At 46.0% G+C, this 17,734-nt stretch overlaps 1 protein-coding gene across 1 annotated transcript in view; it reads left to right on the plus strand.

Annotated features, from left to right (window-relative positions):
- The first annotated feature begins 9,622 nt into the window (after positions 1 to 9,622).
- The window catches only part of TUBGCP3 (tubulin gamma complex component 3), a 418,028-nt gene continuing 409,916 nt past the window's right edge, over positions 9,623 to 17,734 (plus strand). The window contains exon 1 of the mRNA XM_086934339.1: positions 9,623 to 9,892. Coding sequence (XP_086790465.1) covers positions 9,817 to 9,892 — 76 coding nt within the window. The 5' untranslated portion in view covers positions 9,623 to 9,816. The remainder of the gene's footprint in view (positions 9,893 to 17,734) is intronic.

Genomic DNA, 17,734 nt, shown 5'->3' on the forward strand with positions numbered 1-17,734 from the left:
CGGGGGCCGCTCCCGCCTCTCCCGGACTCCTGCCCACTGGAACTGGCGCATACGTCATTTAAATACCTGGGGATTCATATCACCCGGAATGAGGCGGATTTCGCACGGCTCAACCTGCAACCTCCCTTGGCCCGGCTCCGAGGGGACGTGCGCCATTGGAAGGATCTCCCCCTAACGCTCCTTGGCCGTGCAGCGCTATTTAAAATGATGGCTCTGCCACGTTTCCTATATGTGCTGGAGAACGCCCCGTACTTGGTGCCGGATAGCTTCCTCCAGAAAATAACGGCGCAGATTTCGGGCCTGTTATGGGGCAACCAGCCAGCCCGCATTTCTCACGCCAAACTAAACAGGGGATGGTACGACGGGGGAATCGCCCTCCCAAACGTGGAGATGTACTACTGGGCGGCCCAGCTCAAAATCCTTAACCAGTGGATACATGCCCCGCAGGACGACCCAGCATTCAAGGCTGACAGGGCGCAACTGGGTACGAACAGTTTACTGGCCCCACTGTACCACCGTGGAGTGGCGGCAAAACTTAATGGGCCTACGAAACATACAGTCCGCATATGGTACAAGGCGCAGGCAAAGTTGAAGTGGGATGGCATCATTACGAAACTTACGCCCCTGTGGGACGCGAAGGCGCTGGGCCATTTGCGGCGCTCTAAGGGCTTCACACAATGGGATAGCATCGGCATCTCCACGGTGGGGGACATGTGGACGAGGGAAGGAGTGATCTCCTTTGCCACTCTGCAAGCACAATACGAGTTGGGGAACACAGAGCTCTATAGATACATCCAGGTCCGACACGCACTGCAGGCAGCGATCCCACCCGACACATCCCTGCCCGAATCCTCCCCTCTGGAGGATCGTCTGCTAACTGACTTCATGCAAGAGGGGGCGACATCGCTGACATACCGCAAACTGATTAACAATATGCCTGATCCACTGGGGAAACTGAAGGACAAATGGATGGTGGAAGTGGGTGACCTGGATGAAACTGACTGGAACGCAGCCATGGCATCCCCACGTGAAGCAGGCATATCGTCTAAATTTCGCCTAGTGCAGCTGAAAATCCTACACAGAATCTACTACACCCGTACACTGCTTCATAAACTGCACAGGGCGGATCATCCATATTGCCTTAGGGGCTGCGGGGTAGAAGGGACCTTCATTCACACGGTGTGGGAATGTCCACTGATTGTCGGTTACTGGCAACGGGTAGTGCGCACAATGGCTCAGACACTTCACACCACCCTCACTCTAGACTCACGGCTCTGCCTGCTAAACATCTGGGAGCCGACTGACCTCACCTTTTATGCAAGGACCTGGGTCACAGTGGGGATGGTGACAGCGAAACGGGACATAGCGCAGAAGTGGGGATCGGCTGATCTCCCCACGCTGCCCCAATGGCTCCGTAACATGGACATGCTTATGTTGACTGAAAGGGCGGTGTACAAATTGAGGGGTAACCCACGTAAATGGAATGGGGTGTGGAAACCCTGGAACTCCTATAGAGGGGATATCTGCGAACCACTGGAAGAGGATGACATCGAAGGATCTGAGAGTGACGAGGAGCATTGATGGGGTGTATAAATATATATAGGGCGTGTGCAATGGAACAGGGTGAGACCTGCCTTGGGAGGTAGTAAGGGTGGGTGTGGGAATTAGGGGGCTTTGATACAATGCACTGCTCTCTTTGCAGATGGACTGTGCTACGAGTGCCGAAAGCTACTACTTCAAGTACGTGCCGGACTAAGTGTGCTGTTTTTCCTGTTTTATGTTTGTTGTAAGATAAAAAAGGCAAGACTCAGACGAATAGTAGCCAACAAAACACAAAATCGCAAACTGTATTTCTACGACACATGAAGAGCCCTATTCATCACATCGCCGATAAGGCCTGAAATGCTTTGCACTAACGTGGATGATATACGTTTTGTCGTTACTGTATACTGTATTACTTCATTCACCTAGTACTTAATGTGTGATCACGCGATGGATGAAGCTGTACATACTATCTTTGTTTTGCACCAAAAAAAAAAATTTAAAAAAAAAAAAAAAAGTAGCATAGAAGGCAGTGCTGGGGCAGGAACAAGAAGTGAGCTAAGGATCAGGAGTCAAGGCAGCACTGCAGACAGTGCCGGTTCAGGAACAGGGAATTACCAAAGCTTCAGGAGTTAAGGCAGCACCGCAGGCAGTGCCAGTTCGGGAACAGTACTCATGAGCATAAGGTGTGAGCAGGCTAGCAGCAGCCAGCCACAGGTATGCTGAATTCCTCCACCCATCCTTGGCCTCCAGGGGTGGAGACAAAGCAGTGAGCAGGGAAATCTGGGTAATGGAGTTTCAGGCATGAGCCCGGCATAGATTGGGAATGGATGTCAATTCCTAAATGATAACCAAATGCCTGAAAGTCAGGACATGCATACGGGGGAGTGCCTGGAAGCATATTAGAATAGTGAAAAGCCCCACAATTCGGTCCCCTGGTGGTGGGAACGAGAGCACAACATCAAGTGAATCGTGACTACTTAAACCATTTGGTACCTTCTGCCTGTCTCTAGAATGCATGTCTTGGGTGGGTGACAGCTGGCTTCCTGCATTCCCTCTAGAGAGTCACACACAATAGGTAGGTGTGACTGGGTATCCTTCTGCATGTTGATGGGTCATACTGAGCAGGATTGGAGGGAGGAGCTGAAATGTATATCTGAAAGGGCTGGGTCCTGTCCCCTCCCAAAGGACTGCAATCCCATCCTGGAGTGAGTCTGGGCAAGAAAAGCCAGGGACTTGTGCATTTCAAAGCATTTCTTTGAAGCCTCCCTACTTCAAAGGCCCAACTGGGTGTACGTACTGGGCCTCTGACAACACTAAGTCAGACCACTTTTGGAACTGAGAACATTCTACCAGGAAGGACTGTTGTGCTGCCAAGAGGGACTCTCACTTTGCTGAACTGCTTTGCTGTGTTGGCCTGCTGCCTGCTGCTTCTCGCCTGGGAGTGAGTAGAGGACCTGTATCTCTACATCCCAGAACCTAAATACCTCCAAATGGCTTGTTGGCTTGCCTCCTGTTTCTGAAGTCTCAGGGATATCAAAGACTTTGCTTTAATTTTCAACTCAGCCCCAGGCCTTTATTTTCTGCATATCTGCTCTGCCACGTGGTGCCCATTCAATAAAGGGCCCTTGGAAGTGAGTTTAAAGTGCTGCATCTGCCAGAACCTGCACATCAAAGCCATTTGGAATGGACGCATCTCATGTTGCGACATCAGGGTCGACGCATCACCTCTGTTCCAGGAGACAGAACCTGTGCAGCAACGCAGTTGATCCAATCAGAACCGACTTTTCTTCTGCTGTGACATTCGGATTGACGCATCACCACTATTGCAGGGACCGGTGCATCACACACGGAACCAGCACGTCGCCTCCGGAACCACAGCTTCAGAACCAACGCATCGCCACCACTGCTTGGAGAGGGTTGACGCATCACCCCTTCAGCGTGGATTAACCTGGCACATAATATTCAAAATCGCCTTACTCAGAACTGGTGCTTTCCTTAATAGAAATGATGTATTGCCCCAGTTGTGTGAAGAAATCAGACGCAACCATGCAACTGTGTGGGGATAATTGACGCAACTTGTGCTGTGACAAGGATTAAGGTACTTTTGCTCAGAGGGCTCTGCATGGGTCCTGTAACCGGCCTGCGTTCCATTACAGGAGGCCTGACTCTTGACCCTGTCCCAGTCCATCGAGAGCTATTAACTCTTTGAGCGCTATTTGCTTCTAAGTGCTATTTTGGCATTACATTTTTTTTAACCCCTTCGAGGCTGATGACGAGCTGGGCTCGTCATGGTGTAGCCTCCTCAAACACTGATGACGAGCCCAGCTCGTCATGAACAATGGGTTTTTTAAAAAGTCAGCATTCCAGTAGAATCAGAGCAGCGCGCATGTGGTTAATTCATATCTCGACTTACACGGATTGGATTTTTGTCGTTTTGGTCTTGCTTTAATTATAAAAATATTCTGGTTCTTTTAACTGGTGCAGATTATTTTTGTGGTGTTTTCACTTTGTTGGTGTGTTTTGTGTTCAAATACTTTACACATTGTCTCTTAACACCTTAGATGCGGCGCAAATATCCCTCCCCAGTGCTGCGCTGTCCATTGGAACTAGTGCTGAATGGACGTCCAATGGACGTGCGCAGCACTGGGGAGGTAGTGCTGCCGTCGGCCAACGCCCCGACGCAGCACTTAAGAGGCTAAGTTATGCCTGACTGCTCTGTGCCAAGCTGCCAGAGGGTAAGAACAGGTAAATTTAAAGTGTGTTTCCGAACTTACCACGACTAGGATTCTGTTTCCTGCTTGGACAGGGTGCATCTGCCACCTAGAAACCCAATTTCTAACAGTGACCATATGTTTACCTCTTCCTTAAAGTGAAATATTCGATTGTCTCATCTTTTTGCTTCCTATAACGATTCTGATATTTGAATAAACCCTTATGGTTTTGACTTGAATATTGGCCTGTGATGGTTTTCTTTATTTGCCCTTGGTCCAGCGTAATGTGAGACTCACACAGCCTTGGCCTTGCACATTAAATTTATTTGGTGCAAAACCCCAACAGTTTTTGTTGAGGGTGTGATCAGAAAAATAGGTGTGAATAGAACGTACAGGGACTGAGATTTCTGAGACTGAGGTTCAAGAATCCGATAATGGTGGATGGCAATTTGTTTAGCTTGCAAATAAACAAGCATTGGCATATCTAATAGGTCTCGCCTTTGGGGCCTTATAAGTATTTAGTTATGCAGTACAATTTCCTTTGTGCAACAACATCAACTGTTGCATGGCTAAACACTTATAAGGTCCCAAAGGCGAGACCCATTGGCTTTGCCAATGCTTGTTCTGGTAGTAAGTAAGTACAAAGTAGGAAGAATGTATGGTATGGTTTGGTTTTAGTATGCCTCACTCTGTGGGGGTGCTGTTTAAAGTTCGAATTAAGTTTGTAGTTCAGCAGTGTTTGAGTTTGAAGGTCCATCGCTATGGAAAAAGGGACAAGAGAGAAAATGCAGGTGTGGGCAGAGATGTATTAGGCCAGAGTTTCCAAACGGTGTGTCCCAACACAGTACTGTGTTGCCTGCAAATGGTGGGTGTGTCGCGGGCACATAACTGCTGCTAATTAAGAGGCATTCCTAGACACTCTGCCGTGCGGGCGATTCAAAACAAAGCCTCGTTAACAAGTAAATGGTCTTTTAAAGACCTGTGAAGTGCTTGGGTGCAGCTGTGTGTGTGCCCGGGAAGCTGGGGTGAGGTGACAGGGGGTGACAGACAGAGGGAGACGGAAAGAGGAAGACAGAGGGAGGGAGACAGAGGGAGGGAGACAAAGGGAGGGAAACAGAGGGAGGGAAACAGGGAGAGAAACAGAGAAAGAGAGACAGAGGGAGGGAGATAGAGGGAGGGAGAAAGAGGGACGGAGACAGAGAAGGAGGCAAAGGGCGACAGACATAGGGAGGGAGACAGAGAAGGAGGCAGAGGGCGACAGACAGAGGGAGGAGGGCAACAGAGGGAGGGAGACAGACAGAGGGAGACAGAAAGAGGGAGGGAGACAGAGAGGGAAACCGTGGGAGACCAAGAGAGAGGGAGACAGAGAGAGAGGAGACAGAGAGAGAGGAAAACAGAGAGAGGGAGTCCGGGGTAGGGAGAGGGAGACAGATAGAGGGAGACAGAGAGAGAGGTAGACAGAGGGAGAAGGAGACAGAGAGAGAGGGAGACAGAGGGAGAGGGAGACAGAGGGAGGGAGACAGAGGGAGGGAGACAGACAAGAGGAAGACAAGAGGAGGAGACAAGAGGGAGGGAGACAGAGTGAGTTAGACAGAGAGAGAGAGAGAGAGAGAGAGTGAGGGAGGGGTGGAGACAGAGAGAGGGAGACAGAGACAGACAGATACAGATAGAGGCAGAGACAGGGACAGGGACAGGGGCAGACAGGTCGAGGCAGAGAAAGACAGAGAGACGGAGAGGCAGAAAGACAGAGTGGGAGAGGGCGGGAGACAGAGGAAGGGAGAGAGAGAGAGGGAGAAAGAGGGAGGGAGACAGGGACAAACAGAGACAGGGACAGACAGACAGAGGCAGAGACAGGGACAGACAGATAGAGGCAGACAGGCAGAGAAACAGAGAGGGAGGGGGAGAGAGAGGGAGAGAGAGAGGGAGACAGATAGAGGGAGACAGTGGGAGGGAGACAGAGAGAGAGGGAGACAGAGAGAGAGGGAGACAGAGAGAAAAAGAAAGAGGAAGGGGGACAGAGACAGAGGGACGCAGACAGAGGGACGGAAACAGAGAGAGAGGGACGGCAACAGAGAGAGGGTGACAGGAACAGACAGACATGGCAGAGGCAGAGAGACAGAGGGGGAGAGGGAGGGAGACAGAGAGAGGGAGACAGAGGGAGGGAGGCAGAGTGAGACAGAGGAAGGGAGTCAGGGGGAGACAGAGGGAAGGAGAGGGAGACAGACAAAGGGAGGGAGACAGAGGGAGAGGGGGAGAGAGAGGGAGACAGTGAGAAAGGGAGACAGAGGGAGGGAGACAGAGAGAGCGGGAGACAGAGAGAGAGGGAGACAGAGAGAGAAAGACAGAGGGAGGGGGACAGAGACAGAGGGACGCAGACAGAGGGACGGAAACAGAGGGATGGAAACAGAGAGAGAGTGATGGAAACAGATAGAGGGTGACAGACAGAGGGAGGGAGACAGACAACAGGGAGGGAGACAAGAGGGAGGGAGACAAGAGAGAGGGAGACAGAGAGGGAGAGGGAGGGAGACAGAGAGGGAGAGGTAGAGAGAGAGGTAGAGAGAGAGAGAGAGAGAGAGAGAGGGAGAGAGAGAGACAGAGATAGAGAGGGAGGGAGGGAGACAGAGAGAGGGAGGGAGACAGAGACAGATAGAGGCAGAGACAGGGCAGACCGATAGAGGCAGAGACAGACAGCGACAGAGAGACAGAGGGAGGCGGAGGGAGACAGGGACAGACAGAGACAGGGACAGACAGACAGACAGGCAGAGACAGAGAGGCAGAGAAACAGAGAGTGAGACAGAGGGAGACAGAGAGAGGGAGACAGAGGGAGGGAGGCAGAGTGAGGGAGACATGGGGAGACAGAGGGAAGGAGAGGGAGACAGAAAAAGGGAAGGAGACAGAGGGAGAGGGAGACAGAGAGAGAGAGGGAGACAGAGAGAGAGAGGGAGAGAGGGAGGGAGACAGAAGGAGGGAGACAGAGGGAGAAAGACAGAGGGACGGAGACAGACGGACAGAGACAGAGGGATGGAGACAGAGATAGGGAGACCGAGGGCGACAGACAGAGATAGGAAGACCGAGGGCGACAGACTGAGGGATGGAGACAGAGGGAGGGAGACAGACAGAGGGAGACAATTTGCCCACTTTTATTTCAACATTTTCTTCTGAGGGGAGTACCCCCATCCCCCCCCCCCCCCCCCCTCCCCCGAACCCCGTTAGGTGGTTCGGGCTCGCTACACTGCCTTACTGTGTCACAAAATTATGCATCTCCAAAAAGTGTGTCTCCAATATGAAAAGTTTAGAAAGCTGTGTATTAGGCCCTGGTCAGATGGAAGACATGCACTGTCCACCTGAAATGATTCCTCGCCTTTGATTCAGTGTTTTGAAATAATGAGTGATGAAGAAGTGCTGTTTAAAAAATGTGCATTCTTTTCATGTGTGAGCCTTGTGGAATGAAGACACACATGATACATTGCTGTTTTAAATAGGGTCACATGTGCTCTCTTCCAGGGAACACATATATACACTCTAAACTTTAGATTACAAATAAAGGCGAATTTAAGCCTGTGCCTTAAGTACTGTATTTATGTTTTTTCTGTGTTGTAGGCATGAGGTATTTGTATATTAACATAAGCAGTACAATTGTTGGTGTTTAAGATTGGTTTATTAGACCTTTATTTATAAAGTTTTATTGTTTATGTAGCATATAATGGCCCGAGAGGGCCGTGCAGCCACAGCTATGGAGTAAGGAGGAGACTTTGCGAGACTAGTAGAGAGGCTCTGCAGGGGCTGATGAGGTTATTGGTAGTTTGCGGGTAGTAGGGAGCCTGTGGGGGGTGAGATGGGGCCCGGTGTGAGCGTATGAAAGATTTGCTAGGGCTAACAGATTCCCGGGGGAGTTGCGTTGAAACAAACGGGAGTTGTGTGTAAGTGAAAGAGCTCAGCAACAGCGCGTGCTTGTGCGGCGAAAGTGAGAGCACCCAATGGCAGCTGTGCACGTCATGCGCGTGCTTGTGCGCGTGATAGTAAGCTGGTCGCCGGGAAAGTAGCACTTTTCAAAGCAGCTACTAAATGTCTCGGCCATACCAGCGCATCCGCTGGATCAGGCCGAGACCTAAAAAGGGAGATGTGTGACATGTATGCGAGCTCATCTCAATGTCTCTCTCATTTAGAATTTATACATCAGCAGTGTTCGGGTCGTTATTTATCTTGAGGCTGCTACGCTTGTCATTAAACCTGCTTTCTGACCATTTGAGACAACAAGGGTGTGTTGAGGTACGATTGTATATCCTTCTTTGGAACTGGCTGTAAAAAAAATGAGATAAGTTATTCTGTTAAATACATTGGGGCCTATTTACAGTGAAATGGAGCAGCGCCGCAAGCAAATTTTGCTGCGCGGAGCTGAGTCACTGAAATAAAACACAAGGATGCACTGTATTTACAAGAATACAGCGCACCCCTGTGCCAGCACTTTAACAGCAAGCCGAGCACCAATGCAGGCACCCTTGAACCATGGTACAAGGGTGCCTATGTTGCAGGCATGAATGTGTTTGTGTAGGAAGGGGCACCTTCCAGCACAAAAACAATAATTAATTGCGTTTTGCTCCTTCTACGTGTGCTGCAGCACACATATAAAGAGCAAAAAAAAGGAGAGGAGAAACTAAAGTATGTCTCCTCATTGCGCCACTTCAACATCTTCCCTGGAGAGGCATTAGAGTATGGCGCTGCCTCAGATTTACTAATACTTATAAATCTGAAGCAGTGTCAAAAAGACATGGGTGTTGCTTGGGAACACCCACAGCAACACCCATGACACGCCCCTCTGACGCAGAACTCTGCGTGAAATAGGGCCATATTAACAAGGCTGTGTTAAGCCATGCAAAGTGGCTTTGCAAATATGGGCTGGCTCACAGCGCGACAGGAGCGTCAAAAAAGTGACGCTCTGGTGGCACTAGGAACTTGCATATATGCCCCATTGTCTGTAAACTTTCCTTGGGGGTAGTTTCTCCAGCATAATCTTGGAAAGGGTTAGCGTCGTTTAATAGAAAAGTACAATTTACGACTATGTACAGAAAATATAAACATCCAGGGCTGGTTTACATTGCCAGTCACACCTGCGTTTGCCAGCTATGTTGTTAGTTCTCTTACATGAACCCTTACCCATTGAATATGAATGTTGCTCAAATTCCGATTAGTGACAATTTATTTTATCACTCCCTTACTAAACAGTCATCCCGCGACCTGCTTCACCAGTATCAAGAAAAATTGCCACTCTTTTAAGTTTCCCCGGCTTTTGCTTAGCAGCTAGAGAAAGGAAGCGGCCGGCCACTTTCTTCCCCGGAACTAAGTAATCGCGCTCACTGCAACGTAGTGGACGTAGGGGGAAGTGATGAGAGCGAACCCTGTCAGTTGTGGGAGCAGCGGGAGGGGCTTGTGGGCGAAACACCGGCGTTTCTTTCGGCGGGTTTAGTTAAAATGGCGTCGTTGCTACGAGCCGTAGTTAACTGCAGAACCGACGCTTAGGAGGGACCGGAGGGTGCGCGGGCCCTGCTCCCCGGGCTCTAGAATGGCGAACCCGGACCAGCGCTCCCCCAACGTTCTACTGCAGAACCTGGTCTGCCGGATCCTGGGCAAGAGCGAAGGTAAAAGGCCACCGGCACACAGGCAGCCTGGCAGCAACTGCCGTGATGCCAACTGCATGGGGGGGGGACGCGTGTGCAAGTGCGGTGAAGCTGGGGAGATAAGACCCCTGCACGGCTGTTCCGCCCCTTTGTGATGCTTGTCACACTGAAGGTAGCCTGTTATTGTGCTCATTCGTTGATCCTGAGCATCGCTGACTGTTATGCTCAGTTTTTTATGTGACCACATCCCGCTTTCACTGCTTGTCACAATGAAGTTAGCCTGTTATTGTGCTCATTCTTTCATCCTAAGCATGATCATCGCTGATTATGCCCAGTTATTCATGTGACCATGCCAGCTTTTAGAGCTCTCAAGTTTCCCCTTATCCATTCCAGGTTTTTCTTTGCATTATGGGATTTGTAGTTCTGGCTTTATGCGCTCGACAGTACTGCAAAGTGAGAATCATGGACTATAGAAGTTGCTCATGCATGTATAGACCTGGGACTTTTGGTAGCTCTGGCGTTTAATGCATCAGTTTTCTCCTGGGCTCTTTGCGAGCCCCATACCCAAAAATGTTAATTGGTGATAAAAAAACAAAAACTGGCACAAGTTAAAGAACCGGGCGCACTTGCAAATGACAAGTACTACCAGTAGTGCCAAGTAACATTATTATTGTCGGCCTTATCCATTCTGCACAACAGCATCCGAATATAGTAAAGTCCACGTTATAAACAATTAAAAAAATGTATGAAAACTTGTCAATGTCTCGTCACCTAACAAATACACTGATTGACTGGTCTGGCGACAGTTATTTAACCTATAAGTACTGACCCAAAGATCATACCAAACCCTTATATGAATTGCACTGAGAGGTAAATATGAAACACCTGTTTAGGGCTAGACAGGATATCATCAATATACTTTATTCAGCCAATATAGCCGTAAAAGGCGCTACAATAAAACGTACAATTTAAAAAATCCCAAGAATACAAAAGGTGCAGCCATAAAAACAATACAACCCCAGTAGGACCAACCCCCCCGTTTTTAATAAATAAAAACAATACAAAGCACAATAAAAACCTGATGCAACTTACAATGGGAGCAGTGCCACTCTATAGCAAATAGCTTTTAATTCTTGACTAGTTATGGGAAGAATTACAAAGTGTACATTTCAGTATGAATATGGGGACTCCAGAACGTCCTTAAACTGTGGGGAGAATCTAATTTCTGCCCCTTATCCCATTATATATCATACTAACAATTTTTTAGGGACTCCTGTATTGCAATTAAAAACCATCCTATTGCACATACAACTTAAAAAAATCTCATTAGTATCAACAGACCTACAGCTTGATCCTTAATAATAATTTTATAAGTAACAAAAAGAGGTTTTAAAAATTCCTTCCGTTCTTCTAGAAACCACAAACAGTCCAGCAAGATATATGGCCACTGCATTATACCTGTAGCCCGCATGTACACAAACCCAGTTCATTTCTCATTGCAGTTTTTATCTTCCTGTCTGCATTACATGGGTTCTAGCCAAGTCTAAATTTCAATACTATGTTTTTAAGCTTAGGACTTAGCATTGACTCACTGTACGGGAACATATGATTATTACTCCACCCATTTACCAGGAACGGGGTAGACTATTTGCTCTGCAGATAACGTAGATCTTCTTCTCAAGCCTTTTTGGCTATAATAGCATGTAGCTCCTGTTTGGGGATCTGCTGCCCTTATTTCCATTGTTCTGCTTCTAGAGTAAGTTCAACTCCAATGTTGCCTAGTGTATGACTAACCTGGTAAGCCGATTTAGTTCACTTTCCTTTATTTCTCTTCTACAAAGGTGTGATATTTTGGGGGGTCTCTTCTCTGCTCAATCTCTGCCAGAAGTTCAGTGTAGCTTGTCCTCCCTGATAGTTCCACGCATTAAGTTGGCATACTACTCTCACTGCCTGGATCATAGTTGATACTGGGAGAGCAAGGAGCTGTTTCACACATTTACCCTCTAAATGCCAATCCATTTTTCCGCCTAAAGAGAAAACCTCCCCTCCATATTGGAATTGTGTGTGGACCATTGCATTGAAAGCTGATAAGAATTTGCCTCAGAGACCGGCCTCCATATTTCGGCTTAAATTGTTTTAGGCTCTATACTGAAGTAGGAGACTTTACTTTTCATGATTCTATGTGGTCCTTCCAATTTAGTTTGGTATTGAGCCACCTACTCAAATATTTATATTTGTCCACCACCTCAACTCTGACCTCTCCCTGTTGCCAATTAAAGGATCCCTTTCCTTAGCACTATTATTTTAGTCTTTTCTAAATTAAGGCATTTCTTTGAACAGTAATCACAAAAAAATTCCAGTTTCTTTTACAACACCAGTTCGTCAGCGTCTAGCAGACATATGTGGGTCCCCCCCCAATCTTGGGGCTTAACCCACCAGCCTTACGTAATGTATTTGGTAAGTCAGACAGGAACAAAGAGAATAGCTTTGGAGCCAGAACACAAGCCTGGCATGGTCCCATTCTTTAGCTGAATTTTCTTGGGTAGCTTCCCAAGCTTGTCCAAGATTACCCTGGCCCAGTTCAGCGAGTACATTTCCTGAATTAGTGAGAGTACCGTTGTATTGATTCCAAGCCTCCTCAACATATTCCACAATAGCTTGCGATCAACCAAATCAAAGGCGGCTCGAAAATTGGCAAAACAGTTTACCTAGTAATTCGATTGCTTTTTTTTTTTTTTTTGCTATTGCCCATATGCTAAGGCAATTGTCTATTGTTGAGTGGCCGTCTTTGAAGCCACCTTGCTCTATGAGGATCAAGTTATTCTGCTCTACCTAGGCTAGAAAGGTACTTTCTGCAAATTTCCAGAGATTTTATGGGCCAGAAATAAGTCTACACTAACAGTAAAGGAAGTGTTTACATATTCTGCCATCACTTTACAAACTCTTTAAGAATATAATAGCTGACTTCTCAACCTTTTCACGAGCTCTCCCTCCTCCTTCTGTTCCCCTTTAACCTATGTATCTACATTTGGGCTTTGCCCTGTGCAGCGCTTCATTGGCAGCTATCTAGGTTCGTACTTTATAAGTACTAAAACATGTATACATAAATGGATTGCTTTTATCTTGATTCAAATGCCACCACTCAATAAAACTGCAATCCTGATTAAACAACGTCAAGCAAGACCGTTGGGATCTATTGCCTCAAATCCTTATGCAAGGATTTTGATTTGTGAAACTTGTGAAGAAAGTATTACATTTCAAATTAATTTGGCTAACGCATATGCAGTAAAATCAAAAAGTATTACCTTTCTGTGTCCAACCTCACCATGGGTTACACTGAAGTATAAAATTCTGCAAACGGTCTCACACTCAGTCACAACTTACACATACACCCCCCCCCCCCCACACTCAAATATAGTTCCACAGGCTTGTTAACTGTATCAAATATTTATATATGCTTTTACCAAAAATCACGACACATTTGTAACTTTGCAATTTCATTCATATATATATATATATATATATATATATATATATATATATATATATAATGCAATTCATAGGAAGGATGAAAACATATTAGTTAAAACATTAAACGATTTCACCGTAATTGGGGGGAGGGGGGGTGTGGCTCCGCTGTGCTGGTGATGAGCTCAGCTCGTCATGAGGCACAGCAGAGCTGCACTCATGACGAGCTGAGCTTGTCACGGCCACACCCGTTTTTCTAACGTTCAGCACAGCGGGGAAATTATCCCAGCGTGCGAACGTTCCACCGGCCGTGACGAGCTCAGCTCGTCATGAGGCACAGTTGAGCTGCACTCATGACGCACGCAACGGGTTAAAAAAATGCAGGAGTCTCCCTCGTGTGGGTTCAAACTCTTAATTTTGGGAAAACCTTTCCTCGTAGATTTAATGAATTTCCTAATATGACGAGGACCCATGAAATTCTTGACTACTTTTAGCGAAAGTACGGGGCCTCTTATTCCCTCAGTGGGCTTTCCGCTATCTCGGTTTGTAATCCCGTGGTGCTTCAGTGCGTCCTTGGAACTTGTTTGTAATTAACACATATGCAACCAAAATGCCACACGATGGACAAGCCTAAAATTCGGTTTGAAGATCTGTTTTGGCCAGTTTGCCACAGCCATCCCCAATAAATTATTATTATTAAATATAAATGTGCTTTAGGGGCGTTTCTGGTTTATACAATACCTTTGGCAGCCTTAAATGTATTCCAGGGGCGTTTTATGTTGCTATTATAACTTGAAATGTGTGCCGTACATTGCTTTCACTTATGCAGCTTCAGAGCATTTAAACATGTCTGTTTTGCTGCGGGTTGATGCGCTTATATGTGGTTAGAAATGTTTGTACATGGACTGTGGCCTGTGAGGGAAGGTTTAGTGTAGTGTATGAAGTTCTGTTGAATGCTCCAAATCGTGCCCATTGAGAATGTACTTTGCTCATATTAGCAAGAATTTGCGGATAGGTGTACATTAATACATAGCTTGCTCTCAAACAGTTGTACTGTCTTTTGCTTGGTCCTAACAGATGTTTCAGTGACTTAGGTCCATCTTTGTGTAAGGGATGCAAAAAAGCCTGTTGTTGACCATTCACACCTGGTCGGCTTGGCAAGGTTGGTTTAAGAGATGCTTGTGTCCACTCATAGAGTGGATTTTTAGTCCTGTGCACTTACAAGTTGTGGCGAGTGCTGTTCCAGTTGAGCTGAACTATACCATTAGGCTGAGTATGGTGGGATCGGTTGACAGACGTTGCGGATCATGAAAGTCTGTAACTTAAGGTGTTACTGTCACAACCACCTGATGACTATGACTTACTGCTGCCCCCGGCTTTCCTGAACCCAAATCTGCATGGGAACTATTTGTTGTGCAGTGCCCTAGCTGACTGGCCTCAGTGCACTTGATCAAACAACGGTAAGTAGGGAGGATGGACAGTGGTGACATAAACACAGCTGAACAAACCAGTCATGGAAAAACGGGTACATTAGTTATTTTCAATGCACACACACTAGTGTACATATATTGTATTTTTGATAATGATAATGCTCTTACTTACATAATCTGTGTACGACTGACTGAAAGGAAAGGCAGGGAAAATGTTACTGCTGACCTTAGGGGAGATGGGGAAATGGGTTCAGCAAGAACAGCACGTAACCCTTGCGGTAGGACTACAGACCTGCACAACAAAGCAAAGCTACAACCACTAAGTCATCTGTAAGAGAGACGGGGAAAATAGCAAAAATGAGGTGAAGGAAGAAGGCCGGGTGTGAACAAATTTGAAGATGGAGAAAACTTGGCAAGATACGAGTTTAACGGGCAGTAAATACCTATGAGGGCATCACTTCATTACAAAAACAATTCTTTAACATTTTTACAGCTGTAATTATAGCATATGTCAGTCTATTCAAATAAGTAATTTAACAATGAAAACAAAGATCAATAAAATATGGTACTGCTACAAACCCTTTTCATTTATCAAAAATTAATTATTTTGCTTTCATAGTCAACAAGAAAGAGTGGCACCAACAGAAGCATATCAAAACAAGCTATCTTTTACACCTCAAATAACACCTTAAAAAATGTTAAGTTGGACAACAATCTCCATGTTATACAAAAAAAAGATTTTATTGATAATTCATGTATATTCGTCCACTGAATGAATTGTTGAAGTTTCGGTCTACTCATTCAATTTTCTTGGACAGTCATCAGTACTGAAGAGCTAACCCATAACTAGTCTCTCATTGTTAAAAAATATAATTCTTTTTTTAACCTGGCCCCCAGTACCATGGCTCAATAAATTACTGCAAGCAATGGCAAAAAGTCTGGCTTAAAAAGATTGTTGTGTGAAGCATTATATGTAAATAGAATATGTATTTGTGTGAGAGCAAAGAACTGTAGAATAATATAATGGTAGGTTAAAAGTGTTAGATGACTGTTGCACTGTCTAGCCTAAAAATCCACGTAGGGACTGCCCGTCCCTATCTGTGCTGCTGCCAGAGAAAGACTAGCAACATAAATTATCTAAATATCGAAGACCTTTTTGCAGCATTACAATGTCACGGCTTTGCCCAGAGAAAGACTAGCAACATAAATTATCTAAATATCGAAGACCTTTTTGCAGCATTACAATGTCACGGCTTTGCCCCTGAATGTTCAAGCACAATCAGCTGGATAAATAAACAAAATCATCACAGCTGATGGCGAGCACATTATTGTGGAAGCACACAACCTCTGCCCAGCTGACCTGTCAAGCCAGAACATAAAATTACTATGTCCCAAAACCCGGGGTGGCTGCCCACCAATTCTCACAATGCATGGAACATGGATGTCGAATCACTGCTTGAAACTTAATGGCATCAACACAGAGGTGATGATTGTTGAAAAAGCCGCATGTATCTGGTCATCGGCATGGTGGCTTATTACATTGGGACAGCTGCCAACTCCTAAAGGTGAAGTAAAACATCTGGGCATCGGGCTCGAATCAAAGCTGACATTTGAGAGTCCAATCTGGTGAGTCACAGGTAAATGCTTCGGAACTCGAAAGGTCCTGGATCTATAGCCTGTCGGCTCCAGAAAAACTATAGTACATGCCATGGTCATCTCCCAAATTGACTATGGAAATGTCCTGTATCTTAGTGCAGCGAAAAAAGAAATAATGAAGCTGTAATCCAAACAAAATGCAGTAGCTCGTCTAGTGAAGAACCTCCATAAAAGCACATCCATATCAAAAGCCTTAGCCAGACTGCATTGGCTGCCAATCGAAAAGAGAATATTGATTAAAGCAATGTGCCACTGCATTCTGGTAAAGAAAGGGCCACTTTACCTTCAAACCCTGATAGCAACTCACATACCTAAGAAACTTAAGATCTAAGGGTAAAGAACTATCTAGGACTCCAGGAATCAAAAAAGTCTAGGATGCGTGGGCGTTCCTTTAGTTTCCTAGCAGCAAAACAATGAAACACTTTACCAGCTGAAATAACAGAGCCAGTTAAAATGACTTTTCGCAGGAAACTAAATACTTGGCTTTTTCCTCCTGCTGTCTATTGACCTCCCCGCAATGTCCTTTCTACAGGCCAGAGGCAGCGGACTATCTATCCTTATCCCTCACAGTTGGATATCTGTTTGGCTACTAGAGCGGGGACACACCGGCGGTGTAACCAGGCGCTCTATAAATGGCAAAATAAATAAATACACTGAAAAATCATAACTACCATAATTTTGAAAGTACTCCGTTATGGCAGAAATTCTTGCAAAAAGTCTCATCACTGACATTACCTCAAAGTAGCATTCCAACCCATTTTGTTTTTTGCACACTATGGTACCTCCGAGTAGGCCTGATCCCTATATAAATCATAATTGCCAAGCAAAATCCTCTGAACTGGAACACAAGCATCCCAAAACTGGGTTTGGCCTCTTTATTCATTTGGAAAACATAATTTTGAAGTATATCATGTAAAAAGATAACATATTCAAGCAGGAATGTGGAATTCTAGAGCCTGATGCTCGGGACATATTGTTTGGGGTCAAGGGCAACATGTATTTAAGTGTATTTTGTCCTTGGGACAATTCGGCCTAACCCCCTACATCACAAACCCTTTGACTGCCAGTTTATAGTACCACATTATGAATCACGAAAAGGCATTTCCTGCAATTAAGTTAATATTTGTGTCCATTTGTTAATGCAAACAGTGTATCCTTTTTTGGTCTGACTACTTCAGGGGCTTGTACACCCGACCCTGGTAAATATTAGCCCCTCCAGTTCCCTTATTTGTTGTACATTCCTTAATGTAAAACCTTTATCATTAGGGTGAGCGATCTAGGTACATGTTGTAAGCTCGGACTGTACTAC

Source organism: Lissotriton vulgaris, chromosome 8 (assembly GCF_964263255.1).
Source record: "Lissotriton vulgaris chromosome 8, aLisVul1.2, whole genome shotgun sequence".
Taxonomy (NCBI): Eukaryota; Metazoa; Chordata; class Amphibia; order Caudata; family Salamandridae; genus Lissotriton; species Lissotriton vulgaris.